Here is a 23193-nt window from a genome sequence, read left to right on the forward strand (position 1 = left end):
AGATGTTCTTAATGTTATCTGAGTGAACCAGGGCTACATTGCAAAGAAAGTATTTAAAAAAATTATGAATACTAATGCAAAAGTTGTCAAAACCTTTTGAGATCTGTTTTTCTTTCTACTTCAGTTATGCAGTAGCCTATGTTGTATTCGATTATCATATAAAATCCTAGTAGGCAAAGTGGGATCGATTTTAAAGCAGTTCTAATCCTTGAAATGAGTTTTCTAAAGTGTGAGCTGGGCAGTGAAGCAGTAGTTCTGCTGCTCTGATGGAAGATGGCACCTGGTCGGGGGTCTTGCTGCTTAGAACTAGCATGTTCTCCACATGCCTGCCTGGGTCTTCAGTTTGGGCCTCCTACATTTTTTTTTTTTATTAAACATTTTGAACAAATGTACAATATCACGTGGCATGTACATACATGAAGAAGTTAAGTCTTACAGGCTTAAGGCATACATATAAGACAATAATAAAATAGAAACAACAAACAGAAAAAGACAAAGGGGCATTAGTGCTCAAATAAATTGAGATCAATACAGGCGTCTAAGAGCTGTATTCCATGCTTGTTTTTTTTTTTTATCACTTTTAAGGTTCTGAATTGGTTGTCCATTAGAAGGTTTTTACAGGCTGAAAAGACAGGTTTTCTATTACCTCATTTACAGGAGTAGATGAAGAATTCCGCTAAGATCAGCAGGTTGTTAGGAATGAGGTTGGTTCTTCTGTCTCTCTGGGTGGTTCCAAATATTATATCTTCTCTTTTTAAGGGATGATGTAGGGAAAGTTTTGTTGAGATCCAGTCCTGAAAGTTTCTCGAAAATGTACCAGTGTGCACACAATAGAAAAAGAGATGGTCTGTTGTGTCAAAGTTGAATCTTTGTCTTAATAGTTCCCTGGATGGAAAAATGTCATTGAGAATTTTAAAATAAACTTCTTTAGCTTTAGGACTTAGAGGGTATTTAAGGTAAGTGGTTCTCCACTTATTAACCTCTGAATCAGAAAACAAATTTGAAATGGAGTTTTTATTTGGTCTGGTAGGAAATATAGAATTAGTTAGATGTTGAAGCAACCATTTGTTGGAATTACTTAGGTCCAAAAGGTTAACTCCAAGCAGATGAAGAGCGGGTAACTGAAGGTTAGCTAATTGAGTGTTTATATTTTGAACCAGATATTTGACTGCAGTGGTGATAGAGTTCATTACTATGTTAAAATGAGTGCGTGAGCAGTCCAAATTATATAATAAGCAAGATTCGTCGCAAGACAACCAATCTCCATTGTCATTAAGAAGATGATTTATGGACCAAATACCTTTTTCCATCCAGTGATCCAAATACAGAGACTTGTTTCTGTGTAACACATATCTGGTGTTCCAAATGCGCGTTTGGTGAGGAGTAAAGTTGTGTGTGTACATAAGTTTCCAACACAACAAAACCTGCTTGTGAGAGGCAGATAACAGGAAGTCTGTTGACATTAAAGTCACATCTAATAACAAAATCTAAGCTAACAAACCTTTGGGGACACAGAACCAGATACTATTTCCATTTATCAAAAATGATTTAAACCAATTTACTTTTAAGACCGCATTTAAACAATCGAAGTCAACAGCTTGTAAAGCACCATTGTTAAAGTCTTTAACCATATTTGCTTTCTTTAAGTAGTGGATCCGATTTTTCCAGATAAAATTAAAGTTCAACTGATTTATAGCTTTAATGTATTTGTTAGGTATGACCATAGAATAAGCTGGGTATATGCACTGGGACGGCGGCTCCATTTTTGTTAAATAGGTACTCCCAAACAGTGTCAGATCTCTTTGGAGCCATCTTAACTGAGATTTGCAATTCTGTATTTTATTCTCTGTGTTAACAGTTTCACTGAGTTTAGCATCTTTGGTTATTAAAATTCCAAAAATATTTAACTGAGGATTTATTGGGAATACTATAAGCTTCCGTCAGATCAGAGTCATGAATCGCCATTAGTTCACACTTCTGCAGGTTTAAGGTTAATCCTGATGCTTTGGAGAAAGTATTAATTCATTTTGGGCCTCCTGCATGTTTAGTTGGTTTATCCAAGCTTCCTTCCGGAGGGATTTTGAGCAGGCATGGTTGAGACCATAGACATTATATAGTAGACGCCTCGTTGGGCGCGGGTTCGTACGTCAACGTCACTGCCATATTGTATGTGGCAGAAAGAAGTTAAGTTCTGTTGTAGTGTACGTCGATCAGAGAAGATGCCTCATTCCTGTGCTGCTTAAAAATGTACCAACTGTTTTTTAATTTATATATATATATATATATATATATATATATATATATATATATATATATAGATATAGATATAGATATATATAGATATATATAGATATAGATAGATAGATAGATAGATAGATATAGATATAAAGGTTGGTACATTTCTGTGTGTGTGTGCATTATGAATATAAAAGTCTATTGGTTAAATCTAAACATTGTGGTCTTCATTATTTCATAAAACCGTGTCACATGAATCTTTTAAATTCTGGTATAGTCACAGATTAGGAACAGACGTTTTGGGGGAGTATTAAAGAGAAAGTTACTAATATGAGAAAAAAAAGTCCTAGGACAATAAAGTAAAAAAAAAAAGACAAAAGTGGTAATATTATGAGAAAAACGTCATATCATGAGAATTAAGGGGGGTGGGGGGGGGGGCATTTCTAGAATAGTCACAGTTTGCACTATTTCAGTCCTGAAGTGATAGGCCCAGGTTAGATTTTTTTAATTGTTTTTATTCTTTACCAGTATAAAGTTAGGGGAATGAAGCCAAAGTGATACGAAAATGAACTCGTAATATTACAAAAATAAGAATATTACGAATTTAAAGTATGTTCTGAGATTAAACTCCCTCTGATACTGTTTAAGTGACTCAGACTAACTGCAGATTTGCCACATTCAACATGGCGGACGCTCTGACGCGTTCGCGTCTCCATAACCGTACGATAGTCAGGCCTTCAATTAATCCCGCCAATCAGAGCGGACGTCAGGGTTATATAAACGCGTCAGTCAGCCGCTAGCTCCGCCTACTCGCGCTGCCCGCCATGTTTTCAGATGATATATGCCGATTTGAGGAACGCCAAACGGAAACATGCGGGTTTAGGTGATGGGCCGTTTAAGTAGCATGACTTCAGTCCAACGCACGACTGGATTTACCACCATATTGACTGGCGGCGAGGACTTTGCAAAAACGTTGCTCCGAGTTCATCGGCGGAAAAGAACCGAGGAGTAACTTTCAAGTTCGGAGCGTTTGAAATGCAAACAGCTGACCCAGTAAGTGCTTCTGTTTTTCACATCACGTTGGACAAAGGAGGCACGCGACACAAGTTAATCACTCCGAATTAGGAAAGACTGCCGTACGAACAGGAAAACTAAGGAAAAAACGCTTCCTTAAATAACTAGTCTTGGTTTTAATGAAGTGTTTTTGCTTTACGAAAACACGATCAGCTTTTCTTAAAGCAACGAGTTTTTGTCCAAGTATTATCTTTATTTGGGATGTATTGCATGTTTTTTTAGGTCAACATACAGCACTTTGTGCGTATGGAAAACTCGTCTGGATGCAAGTTGAAAGGGTCGGATCCGCTGTTGAATGGGTCATGTGACCCAGAGCGCCGATGTTGGGCCATATCCTGTGACTGTGGGACGCTGTTGCTTTTTCGTAGCTTTACTCAGAGGTTGTGCCAAAAGTTACACCAGCAATGCGAACATAAAAATGTTAACTCATATCCAGTGCCAGGAATATTTTTTTTTTTTTTTTTTTTTTTTGGTCAAAAACTTCCCTGTCCTCCTAAATTACCAGCCAAGTCTCTGGCGTGATAAAGTGGGGCACAAAAACTCAACACCTATTTGCAGCAACTATTTGTTTCTTTAGCTTTTGTGATGCTATAACCTGACTTTGATCAAATTTAAATTAAACGGGTAAATTGGCATAGACCAAACCAACACACTAGAAACACCATTTTATCAAAGCTAAATGTAATATTTTTATACACAAAAATGTAAATAAAGGCATACTCGTAGGCCCGGTGCTGCTGGTGAGCCATCCTCTGTCGTGACTGACTCCACGGAGAAAAAGGGGGGCCTCGTTCCTCTAGAGTCTAGATTCTAGACCAAGGGGATAAGACTGGACTGTGAAACTGTGGAAGCCTGCCATCAGCTCCCGAGAAGGGGTAGCGATGACAAACCTGCCGTTATTTTGCGATTTATGAACTGAAAAAACACATTAGAGCTGCTAAAACAAGGTAGGGGCATGGCCACCCCCTGGAGTCGGCGGAAACTTGTGAGCGTCATGTGATGTCAAAGCATGGCGGCTAATGGTTCAGCATGCACGTATTGGCTGATACCAAATCAAGACAAATAAAACGCAAATATCTGCCAATACATTGGTCGACCTCTAAAAGTAAGTCTTTGGGAGTGATGATGGATCACAAGATTTGTTGGAAACGTCACATAAAATGTATTCAATCTAAAAGATCCAGAAGTATTGCTGTGCTTAGTAAAGCTAGACATTTCCTAAATTACACTGCTCTTTATATTTTGTATTGCTCACTTATGTATTATTTAAATTACTGTGTGGAAGTGTGGGGGAATGCCTACAAAACCTTGCTGGGACCATTATGCACATTACAATTATTATTATTATTTTTTTGGAAAGCACTATACAAGTTTGTTGTTCTGGTTGTTATTTATTTTATTACAAAAAGAGCCATCAGAATGGTTCATAAGGCGAAATTCCATGACCATAACAATTTATTATTTAGTTACACCTCCTCAAACGGCAAGATCTAGTAGAGGTTCAAAAAGCTTTGTTCGTATATACAGCCCGACACAAACAACCAGATAATATTCAAAAACTGTTCAGATAGAATGGGGGGCTATGATTGCAGGGAAAACCTCAACTTCAGAATCTTGAGAGTTCGGACCACCATGAAGAGACTGTGCATTTCAGTCAGTTGTGTGAAGGTTTGGAATAAACTCCAAAAAGAGCTGAAGAAAAGTCCAAGCATGAGTTTGTAAAAAAAAAAAAAAAAAAAGGTTAAGACAGTCATGGTTTTTAGGTGCTTGGTCCACATGCAGACACAGATGGAAGATGTTTATTTTAGGCTTAACATAGGATAAGCACACACTGTGTGCAACAGGCAAGGTCGGAACGTCGGAGCCGAAACCACTGCAGGAAGAAAGGGGGATATATTAATGGGGATCAAACCAGGGGAAAATGTCCAGAAGCTGCGCCGCTTACCGTTTGGATGGAAAGACCTGTCCACTATTCTCTGCCACCAACCAGCATTGTTTCTTACGGTTTCATATTCCCCACATGCCTTCATTATTTATTTCTAATTCTGACTGATGTCACCTGTTCTGAAGCCAAAAACGCAGAGTATGACAGAGTGCGGTAGAACTACTTAGAGCAGCAGCTTTCTACTCGGGGTGGAATGGGCATTTTTTTCTCAAACGGAGCTCAGAACAAAGACGCACACCGCAACCTGCCCAAGTATAAAGGTGTCTGCCCCACCCACCAATCAGCGGTGCGCTCCTATCAGCACCTGGCACTCACACACAGCGGGGCCTCACCAGAGTTGAAAAATGGTACAAAATAACATTATTTTGTTTGAAGTTCAGCTCGATTTTATTTACTTTGCATAACAGATCTGCTGTGCGCGCTGAATCCAGAGCCGATGCGTGATTGCGCACGCGCGCAGCTCAGAGGGAACACTGCCGCTGAGTTTGCTGCCGATTGTGGGTTTCTGCTGCTGCTGTAGTGAAGGAACCGAAGAGTCACTTTTTGTAACTTTGAGAGCAGCTTTCTACTTTCCCCCTTCTTTCTCCTCTTTTCAGCACCGCTAGGGTAGCTTCTGTTCATCTTCTGTTCTCGTCACCTCTTTGCGCCGTTTGTTCTTCTTTCTGCACATGCGCAGCAAATGGACTGATCCAATGTAGTGGAGACTGCATTGGATCCACTACATTGGATCCCCCCCGAGACACACTTAATATAGTAAACATTCTGATTTTAGCGAAAGGATTTTTTATCAAAAACATTGATTAATGTGCACAGATAAGTAATAACTGTATTAACCCTACATGTAAGAGGAGTTTCTTTGGCCAAAATCAACTGCTTAGTTTTGCCTAATGGTAAATCCGCCCCCGCCAGAGGGGTTAAGGTGCACCTAGAGAGCCTCGCTGGAGTTAGAATCTGGATGGTTGACTCCCGGTACGGACTTAACCACCATATCAGCCGCAAGAAGCACTGAAAGAAGGAAGACATGAATTATGTCCAGGAAGCAGAAAAGGTCGTACCAAAAAGTTCCCCAGGACTCAAGTAAGCTAACCCATGCTCATGATGTAGCATCCGAGGAAGACCTGCTAGTGCCAATATCCATGCTGAGAGCCGAATTGGAGAAGAACCAAGGGACCGTTCTGGTTGAAATTAATTTTTTACTTGCCCTATCAACTCGTCGCTGGAGGAGGTCCGTACAAAGCTTGATGCATATCAGCCTCGTATTACCGAAATAGACGGATGCCTATCTGACCACAGCGACAGGCTCGAACGTCTCATGAAACAGGTGGGCGACTTGGAAAAAGGAAAAAAAGAAGTTGCTGGCTAAAACCGAAGACTTCAAAAACAGATCCCGTAGAAATAATCTGCGTATTATTGGTTTACCAGGGGGGCAGGAAGGCAGGAAGGCCAGGCATCTGGCTGTACCATCTGGCTGGTACAGCCAGATGGTACAGATGCTTGATCTATTTGTCGCTCAACCGAGAGACTTTCATTACTGGAGGCTTGACCCTGTACTCTTATCGGACAACTTTATAACACGCAGTAACCATCTATAGACTGCTATCTAGAGGCTAATCAGACAGGGGATACAAATCCTAGCTTGCTCTGGGAAACTCCAAAAGTGGTCCTCAGAGATGAGATAATCTCATATTCTGTGTATTTGATGCGATCAACTGGCACGTGCAAACGGCTAATACAGTTAATTTCTGACTTGGATAGTCAATATACGGTGTCCCCCATTGATTAACTTTTACGAACAGAAAATTGAGGCAAAGACGAAATTTGACCTGATCTCAACCACTGAAGCTGAGAGAATGTTACACAAAGCTAGGGGTACCCTATACGAACATGGTGAGAAAGCAGATGGCTGCTAGCCAATTAGATAAAGGGCAGAAGAGCTGAGCAGATGATTAACCAGGTCAGAAGTTCAACTGAGCAAACAGTGATTTACCCCCTCTCTCCCGGTACATTGCCCACCCCAGAAGCTGTTGTCTTTAGATGCCCAAAAGGCCTTTGACTGTGTGGAGTGGCCTTATTTATTTTTTACTCTTATCAAATTTGGCTTTGGTGATCATTTCGTCTCCTGGTTTCGGCTGCTTTACACATCTCCACAAGCGTGCGTTTCTACTAACTCTATCAGATCTTGTTTTTTTTCTCTTACATGCAGTATCTGTCAAGGATATTCATTGTCCCCTCTCCTCTTTGCCCTGGCAATTGAACCACTTTCAGTTGCGTTGAGGGCTGATCGTCTTATTCCAGGGATAAAAAGGAGCAGGGTCGAACATAAGTTCTCTTTATAAGCGGATGATCTCCTGCTTTATTTATCAGACCCAGTCAAGACTATTGCTTATGTTTTAGATACGCTTAAGAGATTCTGAAGTTTTTCTCGGTATAAACTAAATATTGCAAAAAGTGATTTCTTTCCTATCAATGTAATGGTAAAAGCAATTCCTCCCTCCGACCTACCGTTTACGTTTTCTCCTGACAAATTTAAATATTTGGACATTAACACCTCGCGGACTACTACCTCGCTTTTTGATAATAATTTTGCCATACTTGTAGCTAAGGTTAAGGAAGACTTGCAAAAGTGGGATAAACAACATATTGTGTTTGCTAGGAGAATGCAAATTATGAAGATATACATAGTTAAACTTTTTTTATTTTTGTATTTGTTTCTGTGTCTTGCACTATTTTTACCTAAATCCTTTTTTTGTTAATGTTAACGGTATACTCATCGTTCATTTGGGGCAACAAGCCTCCTAGACTACAAAGATCCTTTCTGCAGAGTTCAAGAGTGGATGGGGGGTTGGGATTACCTGATTTACAACACTATTACTGGGCATGTGTTATACACAAAATCTTTTACTGGGCTTTTTACCCCAGACCCCAATGGTGTCACCTGGAATCAAATTCCTGCCATTCCCCGCTAAGAGGTCTGATTTTGGTGTCCCGGGATGTTGAAACCAAAAAATTTACAGACAATCCAGTTGTCATAGACACTTTAAAAAATGGCAACAGATCACACACCACCTTAACTGGAAAACGCTTCAATTGAGTACTCCTATATGTAACATGTTGTTCAAACAAGGGGTCCGTTCTTCGTATGTAAATGACACATCCAAGATGATTTCATCTGGCTAATCATGATCCGGCTAATTGGGTTCTTCAAACACACCTGTTGTTTATGTATGGCTGGATTGAGTTATCTGAGATAACTGCACGTTCATGCGTTTGTTTAAAAGGGGAAAGGTATCGATAGTAGAAACATTGATCAGCAACGCTGCTATTGGCTGTTCAGCATGGCCAAAGAACGCCCACAGTTTTTCTCCCAAGCAGAACAAGAGCTTTTAATGGAAGGTTATGCAGAATTTGAGTCATTAATTAAAACAGGGAAAGCCTTAAAGTCTGCTAAAGCCAGGAGAGAGAGCTGGTAAAAAGCAGCAGACAAATTAATGCGTTAATACTGTCCATGTTAAATGTTTCTATCACATTCTACAGTATGTATTTCTGCTTTTTAATAATTTCACATTTACTTTTATGTCAGAGCCTCCACGGGACCCACTAGAACATGGGGACAAGTAAAATTGAAGTATAAGAATATTCTACAAAATGGTAGCCTTTAATTATTATACTGTATTTTAAAAAGCAACTTCTTCCTCTTTTTTTTTTTTTTTTTTTTTTTTTTTTTTTTTTAAAAGCCACTGTTAAGTGATGTTTGTTAATAACAGCCACTGAGAAAAAGGCTAACTAACTTATCTCTTATTGCAGACAAAAGATGAATTGCTGTCTTTTCTTTTATAAAGAATTGTTTAAATAAAACACCAGTTTCGTCTTTTAATAAACATTAAAAAATGGTGTTCCACAATTCTGTCCCATCCTCTGCCACTAGGTGGTCCCAGTGCACTGGCTGGACAGACTTCCCTATCTCCTCCACTTATAAAGCTGCGATCTAATCCTGTTTACATCAAATAAGCCTGCTCACAAGCAGACATGTTGCTATGACAGCAAGTCCAGGATGAGTTTCAAAGAACCAAACGATCCAAGACATTGTCAAAGCGTCAACAATCAAATCCAGCTAACTGGATTTGATTGTTGACGAACGGACCCCATGCCAGACAGATGGTAGGTTTATTGTCTGGAATCGACGGGGCTTGGGAACACTTGGGGACTTCTATACTGATGGGATTTTTCTCAGTCTCAAAGAGATTTGCCCCAAATTTAACATTCAACTTTCTGACCCCATCTATAAATTTTTAAATTCGACATTTTGTAAAAATCAAACATCTCCACATTCCCTTCCTCTCCACTCCCCTATGGCATTGATCTTCTTCGCCCACTTGCGAAAAAGTCTAAACATCACATTTAATTTTTATGTAGGTTATTGGAACCGGTGGTGTGCTGCACTGGGAGGGATAAAGTTCTGGTCATCCAGTGCAAAATTTCAGCTGATGCAATTCAAAGTGGTTCACAGAGCACACTGTTGTAAAGCTAAGCTGACAAGGATATATCCAAATGCCTGGGATTTGTGTGATAGATGTTCACAGACCCCCTGTGATCTCTCACATATGATCTAGATGTGTCAAAGGCTGGATGCTTTTTAGAAGTCCTACTTTAAAACTGTTTCAGAAATATTGGGAGATCAAATTGAGCCGTGTCCTCTTATTGCTATATTTGGTCTACCCAAACTTGCCATGAAACTGTCACCTAAACAAAGACATGTCCTTTCATTTACTTCACTCATTGCTCGATGCAAAATACTGCTGGCGTAACTTTTGCTGTAAGATATTATACTTTAAGTCAAGTCACCCTATTAAAACACAACAGCACCTCCCAGAGTCAGAAAATACGGTGGTCACAGAATGCGGTGTAACACCGCTCTAGGTCACATGACCCATTCTAGGTTATGGCCACAGATGGACTGGAGCCTCGTTAAGGCTGAGTTACCCCCAGATTCTACATCCTCCGCTCCTGTACTTGTCCGTTCCGTGAGTCCGTGAAAAGCAACATCTACGAAATCCGCAGTTACTCAGTCTTGCTCCGCTCCGAGTTCCTTGTAGCTCAAGGAGAGCATGCGCAAGAGGCATAAAAAGGGATATAAACGAGCTGGAAACAAAACAAACTTTGCATTAATCCAGCATCCGAAAACTTCTCCGTTGCTGATTATACATTTACTCAGTATATTTTTACTTCCATAAAGTATGGATGAGTACGTGGCCACCAAAACCGTATATGATTTTGTATTTTAAATAATTCATTTGTGTTTTAGCTAGTGTTAATAGACATTTCAACCCACATTTCACCTTCTTTTTATAGGAATTTCAGTAGAAAGTAGTGGGCTATTTCTCTCTAGCTGGTGTCCGACTGACCGGAACAGAGCAGAAAATAGACTTGTTCCGTAGTTTGACGGTGAACGACTGGGAGCTTGCCCACTGACAGTGATGTTCAGAGAAGTCACGGAGAATGTGGAATGGTTCTCGTTAATTAAAATGACAATGTAGTTGCTCTGTTGGACGGCCGTGCGCGTATGTGAACGGAAAGGAGAGGTCACGGAAGATATGGAATTTGGGGATGATGCTTGCTTGATGCATCCGTGAGCTACATGCAGCCAAATGATGTCATTCCGGCTTCCACTCCCCTCTGCATGGCCGAAGGTTTCCGCTCCGCGCACAAGGGAAAATTTCGAACTAGTCCCGCGCGGGAAAACATGGCGCAAGCAAGCGCCTCTTCTGGTTGGAGGTTCCGGGGACCTCTTTCACACCAGTGGCCCAATTTAGCTTCAATAGCGCACTGCTAGAGCAGAATTCTGTGCAAAACTAAGACACGACACCAAGAATGCATAAATCTGTGTTGTTTTTTTGTTTTATATCATTTTAACTAGTTGTCTCCTTTTATTTCCACAGACAACTGCCTAAATGAAGTGATTTGAGTGTTCCATCAGCCATTACATGATCCTTGGTGCAACTGTTTACACCTGTAGCCAAGAACCAACACTGGAGCCCATCAGCTATTATTGAAGATCACAGTTGGCCTTCATTCCACTTGGGATCTGCTGGTTTCTGTACAATCACAACAGAAAATCCCAGCAATAACAGACTTACCGGTTCACAAAAGACTATCAGTGTTTTCTTCGGCCCAAATCTTTGAGAACCGATACACTACAGAGCGGTTGGCTTACAACAAGGATCAGAGCCAGAATTGAAATAACTTCAGTTTCAACTTGGCAGTTATCTTAAAATGTCTCCCTGAGGAAAACGTCTCTAGATGTATGGTGGACAAGAAGGGACAAACTAAGTTTTAAGTCCTCAGTGTGTTTTGCAGCACCCCAGGAGGATCTGGTTGGATGCTCAACAACGGATTCCTTTACCAATCTAGAAACCTACTGAGTTGAAAAGCAACTCAGGAACATATTGAAGAGTTCTGATCCCAAAAGTCTTGCATATCTTTTCCTATTTTTCACAGATGAAATACCCTCAAACCATCTGCAAAGAAAAGTTCTGTTTCTCAGTAGTTTCCTCAGAAGATGTTCTTGCCTTCCTCTCTTAGTTGTCAACCATCTCCTGTCTTAGCAGACAGAGGAGCCAAGCCGCTTACAAATGACCAAATATGTGACTTGATCGCTGCCAAGATTGCAGAATTTAGGTTATCAAGAGAATATGCTCTGTTCAACAACAGACCCTCGGCTCAAACAAACCCTCTGCTCCAACCTGGACCCAGTACATCACCGTCAGCTCTTGTCAGGGTCCCTCAGACCCCCGACAAAGACGATGAGCACAGCCACAGTTGTAACCTGACTTCTCATCGGTGCGATGTCACAGATGGACGATCCCCTGATAAGGAGAGTTTGATGCCTGAGGTGACTCTGAAACCTAATAAGAAAGGTGAGCAGGATGCATTACTATACATCTAAGTCACAACATGCTAAAACAAAATCTATTCAGAAGCGTGTCCGAATGAATTCTCCAGTACTTTACGGCTGACACATGCTGCTCTACGGGAAGGGCGGAAGCTTATAGGCCATAAGTTGAAGTAGGGCTATAGATGTATTAAAAAAAAGAGAGAGAATATATCTAGTAGGTATCAAAATGGTGGGTGACGTTGGATGGTCCTCGCTGACCGACAAGCTATCGGTCCTCTTAACTGTATTTCAGTATTTCTAAGGCCGTATTCAACTGCAGAGGGGACTGGTGGAACGGGCAGGATAGGCTAACGTTCTGCTCTCACATGTTCGCCTCGCTTACTTTCATCAACAGCAGATTTTCAGACCCCGCTAGCTAATTTGTTATTCAAAAGCTGCACGCAACAAATTTACCAAAGTTTTTTTTTCTGTGTTGTTTGCGACATTGGCAACAAGTAAAGGCACCAATCACTCTGAGTTTACAGTCTCTTCAGAAAACAGCGAATGCAGCTGTGAGCTCCTCCAGCTACAACTGCAGTCAGTCAGTTTAGCTTTCTGCTGCAGCAAACCCTGGCTGAAGTCAGAGATGATATCTCGTCTGTTTCCCACTGAAAATGAGTCGCGCATGAGCAAAGCCTTCACTAGATTAAAAATCGGGGCGTAAAAACATTATAAACGTAATTAATGGATAAGAGGTGCCTTTTTATAATTACCTTACGAAAAGAAAAACATATCGATATAAATATATGACATTATATATGAGGATTCGACTTAATATCAAGATATTTTTAGTCCATATCGCCCAGCCTTAAGTAGAAGCTTATGAGTAGTTGTTTTTTTTTTCTGTTGTCTTTTTACAAAGGTAGTGTAAATATAGAGCTATTGGTAGACTGATTGCTGTTTACAGGTTAAATTGCCAGCAAACAAATGTCAGTTAAATCAAAGGATGTTCTAGTTTCATGGCATACGACTGATCCACATAGAAGCTGCCTGCCGTGGGTCGTTGGCTGGAGGTGCATCAGGAGGATTGATATGTCTGCATCCCTGCTTATGTCATATAGAATGACTTAACTGTTACATTGTTTGTTCTTTCTTCTGAGAAAATGTTGTCTATTTAAGTTTGATAAGTTTAGGTAACGTTCTTTTTCTTTCAATTACAGATGTTTCTGGAATCCTGTCAGAAGTCGCTGCCACCTGTGAGAAGGATGAACAGAGCCCTGTGGTTCTGACTAGCAGTTGTGAGAAACTGATGAAGTCCTGTCTCACTCTCAGTGCTGGTTCTTTACAAAAAGACAAGACTTTAGACGATAAAAATGGAGGGAGTCAGGTTGGTTCTGGGCTGGAATGCTTCCAGCAGAAGAAAGGTGACGCAGTTGAGGAGGAGGGGAGAGTGGTCGGAGTGGCAGTCACATCAACGTCCAACACAGCCAAAGATGACCCCCGCAAGGTTCAGCAAAATCCACTCCTCACTTTCAATCAGCAGCTTGTACATTCCATGTCAGCATCATCGGTTGATAAAACCGATAAAGCGGGCTCACCGTGTTCACACCTACAGAACCCAACCAAAGAGGTCGAACAGAACTGTGGACAACAAAAACTGTGGACACAAAGTAACACCGGTGGAGCAGGCTGTGTTTCATTTGTAATGGACCCCCTGTATGATAATATTTCTGATGACGAGCCACCCGGGCTGACTAAAACATCGCTACAGTCAGAGCAATATGAAGATGAGAACGTGATTGGTGGAAAATGGGCTGGGCTGATTGGATCTATCCTACCCGTATTATCTGAGGCCAGCAGGGAACCGTTAGAAAACACGCAAGGTGAGACCGTTTTTGACGAGGATCCAGAGGACGATTCATCAAAGGCAGACACATTTAATGAACCAGAGATCCACTCTTGTCAATGTTCTGTTGAGCCTGCAGCTGATTCAGAGCATCACGTGTGTCTTAGATGTAGTGAGAGAGGGCCTACAAACCTGTTATATGGTCCCTGCTCTGTTTTGAATAAAGAAGCTGATGATGGTTCTGATGAGGGGGAGGACAGTGAGGATGACTGGGAAGTGATACCTGTTAGCATTTTAGACCTTAAATTTGAACCGTTAGAAAAGCAGCCTGCCTCAGGAAAGGCGGTGCAAGATGACGATGAGCACGGATCCAAAATACCCCTGCGTGGCTTAAGTGCACAACAAAGATTTGCTCTAAAGCCATTACCAGCGTCTGCATTTGCCAAGATTGCAGTTTTTGACACGCCTGATGATCAAGAACAAGCCAGCAGATCTGGACAGCTGTCCTATGTCACGCCTTCCTGTTACAGTCCCAAGCAAAAGTCGCAAATGGACAGGAAAGAGTTGTGTTCTGAGCCTGAAGATAGCTGCGACACTGATGACAGCTTTACTTACTCATCTGGTCCAAAATGCAACTATATGACTGTCCCTAAAGAGCTGCTTGAGAGTCTATCGTCACCTGGCAGAAGAAAGACTTATCGCTGCGTGCCAAAAACGGACCAGGATGTTCAGAAACATCGTGATCTGACAATGGTTCAAAACCGAGTAGGTGATGGCATAATTAACCTCCTGGATTCTGACGAGGAAGCTGAAGCGAAAACGGAGGAACGGTTGTCTGAGACTTGGGAGAACTGGGGCGTCCCTAGCTGTACGCAGCGAATGGGTTCTCCAGGAAGTAGAGACAGCGAGTCAGAAGACTGTGTGCTGGTCGAAGATGAAATCAAACAAAACGATGAAAGTGTTGTGATTATTTTGTCTGACTCGGAGGATGAAAGCAGAGAAAACTACAATTGGGCAAAGACAAGTTTTACTGCAGAGCCACAAGACTGTGGCAGAGCAGCTTCTTCTACACAAGCAAGGAACGCAGCGGCTGCTGAAGAACCGCCCGCTGTACTAAGACGGGCTTCAGCAGACTCATCTGAACAACGGCACAGATCCCAACATGAGCTTGGGTATCAGAGCAGCGGGCCAAGAGTGAGTTCCCAAGAGTCTGCAGGTAGAATGGAAGAGCTCTCAAAGCAGAGAGAGGTTGGCTCACCAGAAGCGGAGAGCAATGATGATTTCCCAAATGATGGAAAGGATTCTGTTCCTAAAAGAAAAAAACTCAAAATGACCTCATGTGACGGGAGGCTCTCAGCAGAGGCTGACTCCACAGTGAGCCCTACGGTAATTCCTCGCTTGCTTGTTAGGGAGTTCAAATCAGGTGAGCTGGTTAAAGACGTGGGTGAATGTAGAGAACCCAAGCAGGCAAAGTCCTCCTCTGCAGCCTCGACAAGTATCCTGCTAAAAGAGAGGCTGCGCTTTCTTATGAATACCGGTTTAAGAAAACCCGCCTCCCCGCCCAGTCCTGCAAACGACGCCCACAGAAACGCATGCAGACGTGTCATGCATGCAGCAGCGTCCAAGCATCAGAGGTCTCACTCCTCTGACAGCCCTGCACCGTCGGACCATGCCTTCGTTCCAGCAAGGTTCCCATCAGGCCTAGCTCCTGTGCAGCCCACGCAGGGCACCCACCATGCAAGGACCAAAGTGCACACTGACTGGCAAAGACAGCACGTCCCTCTGCGCAGGGAGAAAAAATACAAGAGGAAAAGGGGCTTCAGACGTCCTCTCTAGATGGTCCGCTGGTGTCTGAGAGACGTCTGTAACGGCTGGTGTGCCAACATGGTGCGTGGCTGACAGTGAGCGAGCCCCACCTTGTTACCTCATTTACTCTGCCATCCTGAGAAGGAAGCTAGATCCCAACTGCTTGCATTTAGTCCTTTATTCCATTTAGCAGTGAAATATATTCTGGTTACACCGGTTATTGATTTGTAAATATGTTCCACGTGTTCTTGTGCTACATTGTTACTCCCAGTGTTCTCATTATATTGGAGAAAAAAATGTAAAATATTTAGCATAAAGTTTTGAGACACATCACCATATAAGAGTTGTATATATGTTTTATTATCAGCCTCATCTATATACAGAGCACTTTTATTCAAAAACTTGGAACTTTACCTACTTTTGTTTTTTTTTTTTCTTCTTCTAAGTGAAGTTTTGGTTTCATGTTGTAACTTCTTTATATTCATAGCTGAAACGCTGTATTGTTTGTATTCAAACACAGTGTAAGCTGCCAGTAAAAGGTTTTCTTGCTCAATGGTGCCCTGTTGTTTCTTAAATTCTGGGCTTTGTGTTTCACACAGCTGAGCGGAGAGTAAAAGTTTCTATTGTTTGTCCGTTATGTACCCACACTGTTAACCTACAGACCAGTGAGCATTACATCATGCACTATTATACAGCTGCATTTTATTTATTTTTTAATAGAAAACTAAATTTTCTGTCTCCATGAACTCAAACTCAAATAGTCAGACAGTGTAAAATATTACATTAGAATAAAAAAATACCCTTTATTGTCTCTTGGGAGGGAAGTTCAAGTGTTCAAGCAGCAAAGTGTAAGGCAGATTGAAGCATGCAGATTTACACAAAGGTGAAAAAATGAACTATGCAGTATGTAGAACGAGGTGAGATCCTTCCATATCACCATGCAAAAAATGATCAGATTCATAATCAAACTATTCACACCCTAAGACTGAAGTGATTATAATGGCCAGTAGAAACATACCTTATTATACATATCTAATTATTACTAATGATTGAAATATAAAAGATGAGATTCTGAGCGTTATTGATTACAATGAAGTAAGGGTGATTTTGCTATTTGTCAATTAATGGGTGATAAACCTGGTGAACCTGTATGAAATTATGCAATTAGTAAATCACCAATAATATATATATATATATATATATATATATATATATATGTATATATATATGTATGTATATATATATATATATATATTATCGGTGATTAGTACAGTACTTCATAGTTTTAGAACATAACATAAACGTATACGGCATTTGACATTTTAAAAGTTTTAAACCCCCCCCGAACATGAGAAAATCCTCGTTATTCGATGCTGCAGCGCACATATTCCCTAATTACTGGAGGAAAATAGGGAGTACCAATATGGCGGCTGGTGGCTTCACAGCGACTCGTTCTAACAGCGGCTATTAGCACTCCAGTGTACAATAGAGATCAGTGCCTGCGCCACACCCAAACTTTCATTGTCTCGTCTGAATCTAACTCTTCCTCTTCCATGCCCACTAACAACTTGAGTCTAAATGTCCAATCATTCAAATCCATATCATCATCATCGTCGTCCTCCACCTGAGCCGCCATTCCAGTCCAGTCGCAAACCAGTTCATGCCAAAATAAAATAGACAGTTCATTTTGCGCAAATATTTGATAGGACATTTTATTTGAGCCTCGTTCCAGTTCACACTCCACACCGGCTGGTGGCGGTAACGCACACCTTTAGTTTCTTTTTTTCGCTTTTTGCAAACTGCTGTAAAACGAAGAAGAATAACAGGAAACAGAAGAGTGGTGTGTGCTTATCATTGGGATAAGATCGGACCCATCCAGAACCCGAGCAGAGCGGGTGGAACACCGAACCGGAGCTTGGACCGTAAAGTGTGATCAATGAAGCCGAGCAGCTGAAGCTGATCGCCGCTGCTTCCTTCAGATAAAGAGGCTCCTTTCCCCCCCCCCAGAGACCGAACCAGCACCTTCCAGGAGCCGCTGAGGACAAAAAGAGAGACTAGGATCCTGCTCGGTGAGTCCCTCTGCTGCACCAGGTCCGCTAACTGCGCTCAGTTGGAGCGACACTGACCCAGACCTCTCAACTTTTATGGAAGGTTAACAGTGACATTATGTTAATTTTCAGGTATTATTGCACTTCTGGAGAACTCCTTTAATTCTAGTTTATTAAAGAGTTCCTCTCATGCAGAGTGCCTCAATGCTCCATTTTTGGCTTCTTCCATTTGGCGTTATGAGAAAACAGTTTTAGCCTTCTTTTTTAGGCAAAAGGCAGTCAGATTCTTATGACACTAAAAAGGAAAATAGTTGCTCAAATAAATAAACTTCTCAAAGGCATTGCAGAAATCAGGGATGCCAATTGACCTTTTACACCAGAAGAATAAAACGATGGGTGAAGGATTTTTTAACCGAGCCGAGACCAGTCTGAGCTTGGATCAGTTAATAAAATGACAGGGATTTTAATTATTAAGGAAACTACATCAAAAAATTAAACTGCAGCTACAACATGGACTGGAGAGCGGGTTCTAACTGGGTGAGGCCAGAGGTGATTCTCAGTTTGTCAGAGAGCTTTTATTAAGTCATTTTTTTATTTTTACACAGAGTAGAGTGCGATGTGAAGCGACTGCAAGTCGTACTAGAAACCGCTGAACAAGCCTCCTGTCTGTGGATCTATGGACTCATTTTACACCGACCCAAAAACACCTGCCAGACTGACAGTACTGCAGCCAAGATTACCTTCAACAATATTTAACTTTACGAAATACATTAATAACATTTTGCTAATTAAAAATGTTCATATTTAAAAGCAAGTTGTTTTTTTTTCAGATAAACCTTGAGCAATTTTATTAAACTTTTTAAAAATGTAACATCCCATTCTTTATCGATTTTCTATACCGGCTTTTCCCTACAGGTGTGACGTCAAGCCGTATCTGATGGGGAAACGCAGCTCGACGACACACAGGGTCCTGGGGTGGGGTGGGGTGGGGGGGCTCGTCCATCTTGGACAGGTCTCCAGTCACTGGGCTGAGATTTAACAGTTTTATTAAACTTGAAAAAGTTAAATAATGCCTTTTTATAAACTTATGAGTTGTGATAATTAATTGCTGAGCAATAACGGGCAAAGCAGAGACTGATTATTGTAATGTGCGATCTGTGTTAAACTAAAGTGTATGACATCATAGTGTTGTTTATGTGTCCTGCATTGTCCAGGTTGTGGTTGGCCTTTTATGTTCATAGGATTAATTTATACTGAATGTGACAGGGAGCCAGTGGAGTTAATGTACAGGTGTGAAGTAGATGATGTAATGATGAAAGCTGCTGTCTTTGTACTAGTTGTAGTTTATGGAGGTTTATGGAGGGAAGGGAGCTGAAACTGTAAAGTGGACTGTGGACCATTTTGGCAAAAGTGTGAAGGAAGAACTTGATGCTGCAAATATGAAAGTTAACCAGGTGATGTTCTGTTTGACACCCCTGGTTTAATCAGTCAAGAGAGCAAAGATGAGAAGGGCACAATGAATCCTCTCCTGGGTTGTCCTCAACGCAGGTGAGTGCAGTGCAGATCTCCAGCGGCCCCCCATATCTGGGTGTCCTAGGCCATCCCCGAGTCCTCCACGGCCCTCTGGAGGAAGGGGAATTATCCAAGCCAGCTGAGGCGTGGCTCTAAGCGCTAATACGTTTTAATATAAGCACGTGTTCTCTGTGAGCGTCGCCATTGCAGCTCACTGCTTCGTGCTCCCCATGTGTTCTCTGTGGCTCTGCACTGTGCGTGTCCTGCCTCACTACACTGTAATTTTTTTCTGTATTTCTGAAAAGTTATTAACATTATGCAAGATGCACATTTTAACATATATGACCCTTTAACAAAATATTAATTGCTCACACAAATTAAAGTACAAATGCCTGAATGCACTTTCCTATCAGAATAAAAAATATTATGAATTAAATAAACACAAATATCCTGATACAGTAAATGGTCAGGTTATTATGCTTGTTCCATCTGCTTCAGGTTGTGTATGTATAGTTGCCTTAATGTTGCTTTCACTTTGAGTCTGACTGAGGCACTTTACACCTTGCTCCTCTCCAGCTTACGTACCATTCAACTCCACGTCGTTTCTGTAGTATGCTGGGGGGCAGTGAAGTGAACCATCAAAAATTTGACTTCTCTACTTCTTACTTTGGCATCCAAGCTTGGACCATTAAATAAAAATGATGGATTTGTGAAATATGTAAGATGGAAGTCCATGATCTTGTTTACCAATTCCACAGCACATACTGTGACATAATTGTAAAAAAAAAAACCCGCAACAGAGAGAACTGAATGGCTTGATATATACAACCCAAACAGAAGCTGAATTTTAACCACATTCTTGTTGATCTTTTTATTCTTTTTTTTCCAGATGTGCCACAACATCATGTCAACATCAGTTCTAGACCAGAGGAAATCAGAATCTCTAAAAACCAAAGTGACAGCAGAAGAACCAAAACCTACTAGAGTTAAAGAGGAGTATGGATCAGAGCCTCTGCAGATTGTAAAGAAAGAAGACTACATAGTACTGAAGCAAGAGACAGACAACTTAATGATACCAGTTTCTGGATCTCTTGAAATCAAAGAAGAACCAGAAGAACTAGAGCTTAACCAAATGAGGGAATACTATCATAAATCAGAACCTCAGCGGATGGTAAAGATTGAGGTTGAAGACATAATTCAGGATGAAAACCAGGATGAACTGAAGCAGGAGACTGATACATTAATGGGGACAGGTTCTAGATCTCTTGAAATCAAAGAGGAACCAAAAGAACTAGAACCTAAACAAGTGAAGGAAGAGGGGCATGGATCAGGACATCAGGCGATGACGAAGATTGAGGCTGATGGTATCAGTCAGGATGTTCTGAATCAGAAGACTGATACAATAATCCTGAAAGCTTCTGATGATGAAACGGACAACCGAAAGCCCAAACTAAATGGAAACCAAATCCTCTTTCAGATTTTCTCTAAAGCTGAGCATCCTGAGGAAATAAAAACTCGGGATGCCTCAGAATCTAGCAGAGATGAACAGCGAGAGAAGAGAATTCTGAAAATCAGAAGTCAACGTAATAATGTTGGGATGAAGAACAAGAAGAACAAGAAAATTCACGCAGTTGAAAAATCTAAATGTTGTGAAATCTGTAGTAAAAGTTTTAAATTTGCTTTTAATTTAACAGTTCACATGAGAACTCATACAGGTGAGAGGCCTTTCTCATGTGGAACCTGTAGGAAGGGTTTTAGTCAAAAAACCCATTTGGAAAGGCACATGGGAACTCACACAGGAGTGAAGCATTTCTCATGTATAACCTGTGGAAAAGGTTTCAGTCACAAGCGTTATTTAGATAACCACATGAGAACTCATACAGGAGAGAAGCCTTTCTCTTGTATAACCTGTGGAAAGGATTTCAGTCTCAAAAGTCATTTGAATAGACACCTGAGCACGCATACAGGAGAGAAGCCTTTCTCATGTATAACCTGTGGAAAAAGTTTCCGTCACAAAACTTATTTAAAGAGCCACACAATAACTCATACAGGAAAGAAGCCTTTCTCTTGTATAACCTGTGGAAAAAAATTCAGTCACAAAAGTCATTTGAATCGACACATAAGAGTTCACATGGCAGATAAACCTTTCTTATGTATAACCTGTGGAAAAGGTTATAATATAAAGAGCAGTTTGAAAAGGCACATGGGAATCCATGCAGCAGAGAAACCTTTCTCCTGTATAACCTGTGGGAAAGGTTTCAATTTAAAGAGTAGTTTGAAAAGGCACATGAGTATTCATACAGCAGAGAAACCATTCTCATGTATAACCTGCGGAAAAGGTTTCAATGAAAAAAGTAATTTGACTAGCCACATGAGAATGCATATGTAGGGAAACCGTTCTCATGTATTACCTGCATTAAATGTTTCAATCAAAAGAGCTGTTTGCTGTCTGATCTCTCATGTGATTATTCAAAGTATTTCTCCAGTATAACATCTGGAAAAGGTTTAGATGATAAAAGTGGTTTGAATTACAACATTAGAAAACAAAATCGAAACCTTTCCCATGTCATACTTGTGGTAAAGGTGTCCATAGTAGCTGTAATTTTCCTTCTGTTTCTGTACTTTTGCTCTGTTTTTCTGAAAACATTTTGTACCAGCTAACACTGAGTTTACTCAAATGTGAGAATTCCAAGAATAACGTGCTGCTCTGTCTTGACGGCTGTGCACATTAATGAAGATGCTTTCCTCAATAATAAGGTTTACCGAAACCTACAGACACAGATCAGTATATACATTTTTATTCACATCACTCACTCAAACACAAACTGTTTATCAGAACTCTGTGTTATCGGACAGACAACATTCCCTTTGTTACAACAGAGAAACAAAAATACGCAGGCACATAAGGAAAAATCTTCAAGCATGTGGTTTTCCTAACTGGGTGTTTAAGTCAGCCAAGAAAACTGGCAAAAAAAAACAACAGTGTCTAACACAAGAGAGAACGCAGAAATAAAAGCATTTTCATTCCAAATGTGTCAGGAGTTTCTGACAAACTAAGGAGAATTTTCTCAAAATACAACATACCAGTATATTGCAAACTTGATACCGCTCTCAGAAAAAATTTACCAGTGTGTTCTGTCATGCCAAAGACAGAACACCCAAAACAACAGCTGAGAGGCATTGGGTATGTGGTGTGATGGAGCAAGGACTGTGCAAACTTCTTCTTTGGAGAAGCAAAACAACAACTACATAAACGTGTGAAAAATGTGCAATGGCGCTTCTTAAAATTAGTTTAAAATACCCCATTGGGGGTGCTGCACAAGTAAGAGGTTTTAATTATTTTAAACATTGTCACTATGAATTAAATCACAATTTAAATTGTCTCACTAATGTTAGAGTATGGAGTAAGAAAGCTATCAAGAAGACATGTGCTTGCTTTTAAGAATTCATATTTGTATGTCAATAAAAATATTGTACAAAAGTTCAAATACAAAATTCTGTTGTCATATGTGAGTGAAACATGTTGTGGATTAGGATTGTTTTTATGTGAGTATGAATCTGAAAGCTTTGGGTCCAAAGTCTTGTGAATGCAACTCTGATTTCTACAACTACGAGTCTTCACTGCTGTGGACGCAAACTGGTCAGTATGAGTAGAAAAGTGTTGAAATGATGTCACAAGGAACACGTATTAAAGTAGGGGTCTCTGCAGCAAGTTGGCGGTGCAGGGAGCTGCAGCAGCTGAGGTGCTTTGGGCTTTTTTGTATGTTTTTGCCTGGAATTTCTTTTATACAGAATTTGTGCAAGTTATTGATAAACATGCCCCATGGACAACTATTAAGGTTAAAGGTTATCACCT

At 40.8% G+C, this 23193-nt stretch overlaps 2 protein-coding genes across 2 annotated transcripts; both read left to right on the top strand.

The window, feature by feature from the left end:
- The first annotated feature begins 3040 nt into the window (after positions 1-3040).
- LOC105917836 lies at positions 3041-16332 on the top strand. The gene is made up of 3 exons (XM_012852762.3): positions 3041-3288; positions 11191-12168; positions 13346-16332. Exons 2-3 carry the CDS (start codon positions 11811-11813, stop codon positions 15805-15807), a joined length of 2820 nt encoding a protein of 939 aa, XP_012708216.2. The 5' UTR covers positions 3041-3288; positions 11191-11810; the 3' UTR covers positions 15808-16332.
- A 1103-nt stretch (positions 16333-17435) lies between these two features.
- Positions 17436-22832, top strand: LOC105917837 (gastrula zinc finger protein XlCGF57.1). The gene is made up of 2 exons (XM_021310732.2): positions 17436-17846; positions 20227-22832. The coding sequence occupies exon 2, from the start codon at positions 20227-20229 to the stop codon at positions 21724-21726; it is 1500 nt and encodes a 499-aa protein (XP_021166407.2). The 5' UTR covers positions 17436-17846; the 3' UTR covers positions 21727-22832.
- Positions 22833-23193: the final 361 nt, after the last annotated feature.

This window comes from Fundulus heteroclitus, unplaced genomic scaffold (genome assembly GCF_011125445.2).
Source record: "Fundulus heteroclitus isolate FHET01 unplaced genomic scaffold, MU-UCD_Fhet_4.1 scaffold_66, whole genome shotgun sequence".
NCBI lineage: Eukaryota > Metazoa > Chordata > Actinopteri > Cyprinodontiformes > Fundulidae > Fundulus > Fundulus heteroclitus.